Genomic DNA, 8,513 nt, shown 5'->3' with positions numbered 1-8,513 from the left:
ATATGAGAGAACAATTAATATGGGCATTAACTTTTTTCACCATCTTAATTCGTTCGTCTCACCACCAGACGAACAGGTCTAAAGGCTACAATGGAACAAAGCTGTGGATAAATGTTTAACTAAATAAGATGAAGGTCTGATGTGTCACTTGAGCTTTTACCCCAAATTTCCTCTTCTGGTATGAATACAACTTTAATTCTGATGACAACGTAATCTGTGTTTTCTACAATATGCACATTTGTGAATGGAAAAGACTTGACATCAATTTGGGTTTTTTTTTCGTTGAAAAGTGACATGCAAACCATCAGTGTATTATTTCCTCTCCTGAACAGTGGTTCCTCTGTAAATAGTCTATATGAAAGTGTGATTATAAATAAATACATTGCCAATGGAAACATCTGTGTCTCACTTTTTGCATGTGATGCTTTTTCTAGTTGCTGTAATCATTAAACACTGATTGTCAGTCACTTACACACACACATAAAATATCAACCCAGGAGACAAGTACACCTGGTCATTTTTATTGATACAAAAAACAGAGGACACCTGGAGAAAGACCCTCCAGACATTTGATCATGAATTTCATGAAGTTGAAATGTGATATTTTATTCCCACCCAAACCCCATTCCTAACTTAAATGAAAAACAATACACCCTTGTAAAACCCACTTCCTCCCCTCCCACTTAATCCCTCCCTTAATCCCTCATCCTTCCAGCTTTTTCATTTTTTCTTTCTCCTTTACTTGGAGCCGGTGGACAGCAGAGCGATGAGTCCTGACGAGGCACTGATGGACAGAATGTAGTTGCTGGAAAAAAAGCAAGTTAAGGCAAAAACACACAGAGTGCTTAATGACACCTTTTACTTAAATCTAAAAGGATTTAAAGAAAAAATGATTAGTTATATTTTAACTACTTGAATCCTCCAAAAACTTTCCCCCCTAGTCTTGTCTACTTTGCTAGTTTAAAAAACCCATCCAGAACCAAACCTTCTATTGGTATTAAGTTTTCTGTCTACCTTGTTTTCACATGTAATTAGTGTGGATGATATTGTGTATATATATATATATAGGAATAAAAGGATACACAGAGGGGTTGAAGTTCTTCAGCAAGAAGAAAGAGGCGACGATGACCAGGACCAGGAAGAGAGTGTTGTTGTAGAAGATGGAGAAGGTGGTGGCCTCATAGTCGGCGACCTCGTTCTTCTTCCACAGGATCCTGAATGAACAGGAGACAAAAAAAATTAAATGTCAAAATAAATCCTGTGTATATTGTTTTTATTGTGTAACAGAGGAAGTCAAACGTTCTAAACTATGTAGACTGCCACATGTAGTTAATGTGCTCCCTTTTTCACTGGATAATAAAGATGATTAATAATAGCTCTCGTGGTGTTCAATGTTTACTGTAAGGTTATCAAATTTTGATGTCCCCAATTATGAATCGTGACCAGCAGAGAGAACATGAAATGTTGTCTAATCACTACTGAGGCCATTTACTGGACATACATGTGTCATTGTGTCATTGTGTGGGTACTTTCTCCTGTGTGCACATATTTTGCTGAAAGGACCCCATCAGGAGCTGCCAAACAATTAATCCTGGCAGTATCTGTGTTATATTGTAACAGCTGACCTAAGTAGGTTCATAATTACAAAAAAATCACTATAACAATCAGCCTTTATGGTTTCTGTAGGCTTGCAATAAGACGTAACTGTGTGACAGCTCTGAAGCAAGACGACGGCACCACATTTAAATTTCATTCACACATGTCTGACACATACTCAAAACAGTTTTACCCAGATGGGCTGAGTCTGAACTTGTTTTAGATTCTTGAAGATGTTTCTCATCTAAAAAGGGCTTCTTCACTCCAGACTAACTGGAGTGGAGTCTCAAGCATTCAACCTCTAGATTAAATGTCTGGGACTCCTCAGATTTATCTTCACAGACGTATCACAGTTACTTTGTGAAAGCTAAGAGGAAAACATTCAGCACAGCACTTTTTAAATGGGCTTTACCTCTCGTCTTTCTCCTTGCGGGACATCTTGCGGTTGTCTGCCTCAGACAACTTCCTGGTCACCTCCTTGGAAACAGCATCTTCACGTTTCTGGGCAACTCTGGAGAAAAGTTGCAAATATTAGGAGTCAGGATAACTTGGATAACATTTTGAGGCAAGGTGGTTAACAAGAAGTAATCCCCTCAGTTGTGTTTACTCAACAGATACTCAAATGTACTGACATGAGTATTGCCAATTAGATTATTACTCTGCCTGCTTAAACAGACTAAAACTATACTTATATGGCATAAAAATCATGTTATATGTCTCTAGAGAAGCGACAGCAACAACAAGACTTTCAGTCAGTCCCAAGAAGGCCCGAGGAAGATCAATCAATGCTGTCCAACGGTCAATGAACTAATCATCTAACTCAATGATCCTACTAACATGCTGTAAAGAGGAACAATGAGCAGTAAAACGTGCAGTGTTGTGTTTTTTCTTCTTACTTGTGTTTGAGAACAAACTTGACGTTCTTGTAGGCGAAGGCCACCAGGTAGGTGCTGACCAGAGTCATCACAGCGTACAGGACCGCAGACTGGACGAGGTCCATGTGCCAAATCCTCCAAAACAGCCCTAGAAAGCCAGACAGAGGCAATCACACTATCAGCAATAGTTCAAAATGATATGAAGTCAATGGGCTTTTATACATGCTGAGCCTTCCTCTAGGACCAATGTAGAGAAGGACCTGAAACTACCAGAGCTGATTACTGTGAGGAGTGAGAAAAGTATTCTTTGTTGATATGATTGCTCCTGCTTCTGGACTTTGTACTGCATATTAAATGGATTATAATCCCAATGAGAGAGTTAATTTATTGTTTTAAACTGGTTTCTTTTATACAGGTCAATTAGACTCTGGTAATATATGTTGTATACCATATGTGTCAATGTACCATACTTTTAAATGTTTTTTGTTTCATTTTTTTTTATGTCTATCTTATATAAATGTGAGTGTACACTTAATAAAACCTTTTAATCTCAATGAGACTTTTTAACTGTTATATAAAGGATAAGAGAAGAGTGTGGAGTATGATACTGGTTGAATTGGTGTTATCTATAAACCAAAATCAATGTACAGCATACTCTAGATGGTAAATTCATCTTTATGTTTTATGTTTTGACTACAACATGACTGATTTGCTTATTAGCAGAGTCCTAACCTGCAGTAGTCACACACATACAGAAACACACTGATCATGAAAGTTTCAGGAAGCAGACCCCAGCTATTCACGCTCATAATATCGTTTTATGAAGTTTGATGTCACGAAAGCAGACCTGTCAGGTACTCTTAGCAGATAATCATTCAGTGAGTGTTTCCCTCCTGTGTTGAATGAATGTTAGCTCAGCTGGTTAGTAGCATGTCCAGTGTGGATACTCACAGATAGGGATGGCAGAGACGATGAGTGCGTTCCCGTAAAACAACGCGGTGGACTTGGCTGAGAGGTTTCTGCTGAAGTCCTGGAGGAGAAGGTCTTCCTCGGACTGCTGCTTGCTGCTGCCTTTAGGTGCCATGTCTACGGTAAGAGCGGCCGGCCTGGTGCTGCTCAGCTCTGGATACAAGAAGACTGACACGTCGGTGCTGGAGGAGAAGAGAGGACGCGTCAGCATAAAGCCGGAAATATGAAGAATGTCTTCGGCTTTGTACAGAATGGCGACCTGCTGCCCCCTACAGGACGGGAGGAAGGATTACTGCACATACTAGTGCAGGCTGATTTCTACATACATGGGCCAAGTGTGGGACCATAGACTTTATATAACTGCTTTATCGTCAAATATAAAAGGGAGGCAAAAATTTCACAAATGAACATCATACTGCATTGAAGAAGGCTTTAAACTAGCGATAGAGACCATAAACACATGTTGAAAACGTTTACTGAGGTCATAAATCAAGTGAGAAGTTGGTGAATTCTCCATCGACTTGTATAGAGACGGAAGTCCTTTTGACACCAAAACGGTCGCCCCCTGGTGGCCTTTTGATAGAATGCAGTTTTAAATTACTTCCGCGTTCGCATCATTTCAGAGGACCAGAACTCCCCGCCTGTTTGGGACATCTGAGCTCATTTTAGGATGATTATTAAAAAAAATGAGGATATTTTTTTCATTAATCATTGATAGACATTAATAGAATATTGTATTTACGGTGTACTCGGTGTACTTGGCAAAATTAATCAACCAAAGCGTCTGTATTACCCAAACACACCCCTCTGTTTACATGAAAAGATTCAGTCCTGTCTTCAAACCAGGTGCAGCACTTGCTAGCAATGAATTGAAGTGAGGAGGAGTGCAGTAAGAGTTTAATGTCTCAATAGCTTCACAAAATACAATTAGGGTTTCAAAAACGAAAACAAAGAAGGACAAGAGAGAGAACTGAAAGGGTGACAATATGCTACCCAATTTTTCATAAAAATGTGGGTCTAATCTATGAGTGGTAGAAATGAACCTGTTAGCTAATCTTAGTCCACACCAAAACAGGCTAATGTTAGTATACTCCCCAAACATGTGTTACTACTAATATCTTCACAGAAAATTCAGTATGCCACTCTTTTTTTTTAGCTGACATTTAAACAAAGTGAACTTATGGCAAGCTATTCATACTAACTCAGTTGTCAGGACCAATAAATAAAAGAGGTGAGCAGCATCGTGTTTAATGTCACTTAGCATAGTGGTTCCCAACCTTTTTGTTGAGGGACCCATATTTTTACCATTGTAAACTTGGGTTCTTTTTAGCTTTTATCCCAGAGAGGCGCATGCACAAATCTAACAAAAAACATATATTGGATATAGCCTACTGCCTATTTTTAACTTCCATTTTAAATATAGTTTATAAATACATTTGAGTTGAGTATATATTATGTTATATCTGTGACAGAATTAAACATCAAAGGCAAGGAGTGGCAGTTTTCTCAGTTACTGGCTCTTGTGTTTCAACAGCAGCTCAGAGATCAGTGGCCATTCTGATTTTTCTGTTTCCTATTATGATTTATCATTCATTTTGTTGTTGCACACATCACCCTCTTTTCCGCAATCATTTTGTCATTATTTTAACATTAAGACTATATTTAGATTGTAAAAGTTGGCCTTTTAGCACCTTACTCATAGAGGGTGTCAGTCTTGCATGCATGTTTGCACAGTGTTATATTTTAACAGTTTAATGTCAGTAAATATTGTACAGTTAGTATTGGACTACAAGAGAGTTGCAAGGCTGCACAGGTAGAGTTACATAAAGCTTTGAATGGGTCAGTTGGGTTCTGGAGGTGTGGTTACAGCAATTGCACATGGTTGGCATTGGTGGTGGGGCCCAATATGATATCTTTTCTGGGGACCCAAAATCCCTGGCAACGCCTGTGCCTGAGCCCAAATGTATCTCTCCTGCTGGCAAATGCTAATGATTAGGCCTGCTGTCAAATTAAACATGAGAAGTCACGTAAAATAAATGTGTCTTCTCTTTTCTGTTATGATTAGAAAACACCATTTCAGAATAGCATTGAGTGTAGATATAATGTATTGGATTGATATCAAAATGTATTGCTAAAGTACAAATAGCAAAACATATCCCACAGTACTCTACTTCACTTTACAGAACAAATACATTCAAATACATTAATTTATTTATTTATTTTCTTAATTGGTGCAGTGTTGATATAGTTCTATCTTATTTGTATTGACATTTTTTTTAACTTCTAACCAGGCTCTCCAATTTTTGTGCAGCGGCCTGAAAATAATATACCTTTTAAATGACACTGTCTCACACTTTGGCTTTTAAACTTTCTTTTATGTTAATGTTAATGTTAACTGTCTGACTACTTTAAGTGCAGGGTATCAACAATACAATACATTACCATTATTTAAGAACCAGTGTACAAAATGGACAAAATGTCGGACAAAACATAGAAGCATCAAGATGAAAAAAAGACATCTGCTTCCTATTAAGTGTTTTTCATTAACTATACATATTCAAAGCTGCTTCTTATCATTTACAAATATCAGTCTCAAAAGAAGATAAAACACACCAAATGTTGAGTTCCTCTTTTTAGCAGAATCCTTACACATTGTTCACATAACGCCACATAGCATCCTATTACAGTCACATCACGTATCAGTCTTTGTTACTTTGTGAAAAAACTTCTTTCTCTAATAGAACAGAAAACTGCTCTGCCTGCCTTATTTAGTTATTTTCCAATTGCTCATAGATTGAAAGTGCTCCCCTTTCCTCCACCTTTGTCTTTGGATGCTCCACAAACTACACTTCTCCCCTCACAGCACTGTTTGCCACTTTAAGAACTACAAGCTTGTGAGGAAGCTGTCACTGCATAGAAAGTCTTCTCATGGCGAGGGCTTTGAAGTTGAGGCTCTAAAACTACATTTCTAACAGAGCTACTGCTGCACTTGCATGATTCACATTTTGGCCACTAGAGGTCAATATCTTCATGTTGGTACATGTCAGTTTAGGTATTCAACTGAGACACATCTGCTGAGGGACTGACAGTGAGTGCAACAGTGGATCTGCAAATTGAATACAATCAAGAAGAGTCATAGTATTCATACTTCTTTTAGTAACAGAAAATGTTTCTACAGTAGCCCAGAACAGACTAACCAAACACTGGCTCTAGAGAGGGCCTGTTTTGTTTTTTGGGAGTTTCGTGACCTCTGTAGATTCTACGACATGCTTGAAAGATGAGGGTGAGAGAGTATTCAGCTGGTTGCAATCGGCAACCTCACCACTAGATGCCACTAAATCCCACACACTGGACCTTTAAACTTATGTCCACATAGTCTCAGAGCATGCTGGGCAGCTTCACCTTCCTACCTCCAACACTGCAGTCAGTTTCTTTTGTTGTCCCAAAAACACACGAAAAAGCAAATCCTTGTTTCTTTAGACAAGGAATCACAAAGGGGTTTTCATTCTTGGTAACTCAAAAGTCCCCAAACGAGTTACTTTTCTCAGTAGGTAACTCTGTTACTGCCATAAGAAGTTACTTTTTATTGGCAGCAATGTTGTAATGTAACAAGTTACTTTTAAAAGGATCGTTATCCAACACTCGGAATGACTAGAGAAACTACCAAGTGCTGGAACAAATCAAATATTGGTAAACATGTGAGTAAATCAGACTTCTCGCCACCCTACAGGCAGTGTTCGGGAGTAACGAATTACATGTAACAACGTTACGTAATGTAATTACAAAATGTACATAATTGTAATCCGTTACATTACTGGGAGAAAATGTGTAATTAAATTACAGTTGCTTTTGAAAATTTCAATGATTACAATTTTGGTTACATTTGAAAAATCGCAGCAAAAGCTCGGATTTATCAAATAGTTTTTTCATATCAACATCCTCCTTCCAAAGCCGCAAGTTGGATACTGACGCTTCTGATTGGCTGTCTCTGGTCATGTGCCATTCAGTCATACTCAGCAACATGTCGGAGGCGCAGAAGAATACGTTCCTGTGTTGGAAATACAAACACACTAACACCAGTTCGTACAGAAAGCAGACTAGGGCCCTAACGTTGTACAATGCAAAGAGTGTTTGCCAGCGGTGAAGGTGCTGTCGACGTCAAAACAGTACTGCTGAAAGGTTAACACTATCAGGTCTTAAAATGTGAAAATGGTTAACAGTCGAGAGCATTCATTCAAAATCAAGAAAAGTAATCAAAATGTAATCAAATGTAATTAGTTACATTACTTTGAGAAAGTAATTGAAATAGTTACACTGCTATTACATTTTCAACAGGGTTACTTGTAATTGTAACCAACTACATTTCCAAAGTAATCTTCCCAACACTGCCCACAGGTCTGTATCACAGCATGCTGTAGAGCTCGTCTTTCAGTTTGCAACAGCAACAGCACACACACATTTTCAAGATCTATTTAAAACTGTTCCTCCACACACACACATCCTCATCTGACAAGCAGTCCATGGTGTGCATGAGAGTGTGACCCTGTAGCCACAGATGCGTAACCCATTAGAGAAGGACTAACATCTGCAAAAATCCTCTGTTTCTTATCTCATCTTCCAAGCCTGTCGCACACCTGCCGCAGGAGACATTTTAGGACTGCAGAAAAGCCAGACAGATATTGGACCTGCTGCTGCTGCAGCCACCGCAGTGCTTAACCCCCTGCTGGGTTCTTCTCTTTCTTCCTCCGTGTTTGCAGCAGCAAGCAGCATGTGCGTGTGAGTGAATGGGTCGGTGTGTGTGGGAGAATGCAATGCACACAGGCAGGTTTGCGTGATGTCCCTGACGTTAAATTGGGATAGAGTTTAGGGATTAAGCGTGCACTTCAGGGGTGCAGGAAGGATGGAATGAGGAGGAGAAGGGGGAGGAGGTAATGCCAAAAGGCCTGCCAACACAATGCCAAGCGAGGCTGGTGATCACTCTCTCTCTTCTCTCTCTCTCTCTCTCTCTCTCTCTCTCTCTCTCTCTCTCTCTCTCTCTCTCTCTCTCTCTCTCTCTCTCTCTCTCTCTCTCGC

The 8,513-nt window shown here is 39.2% G+C and overlaps 1 protein-coding gene across 1 annotated transcript; it reads right to left on the bottom strand.

The window, feature by feature from the left end:
• Positions 1-486: 486 nt before the first annotated feature.
• Positions 487-3,652, bottom strand: ssr3 (signal sequence receptor, gamma). The gene is made up of 5 exons (XM_062418944.1): positions 3,423-3,652; positions 2,493-2,619; positions 2,009-2,107; positions 1,083-1,214; positions 487-805 (listed from the first exon to the last, which is right to left on the bottom strand). Exons 1-5 carry the CDS (start codon positions 3,649-3,651, stop codon positions 739-741), a joined length of 654 nt encoding a protein of 217 aa, XP_062274928.1. The 5' UTR covers position 3,652; the 3' UTR covers positions 487-738.
• Between the last annotated feature and the right edge of the window lie 4,861 nt (positions 3,653-8,513).

Source organism: Scomber scombrus, chromosome 5 (genome assembly GCF_963691925.1).
Source record: "Scomber scombrus chromosome 5, fScoSco1.1, whole genome shotgun sequence".
Lineage (NCBI taxonomy): Eukaryota > Metazoa > Chordata > Actinopteri > Scombriformes > Scombridae > Scomber > Scomber scombrus.
The sequence above is the reverse complement of the archived record's forward strand: the minus strand, read 5'-3'. Positions and strand labels throughout refer to the sequence as shown.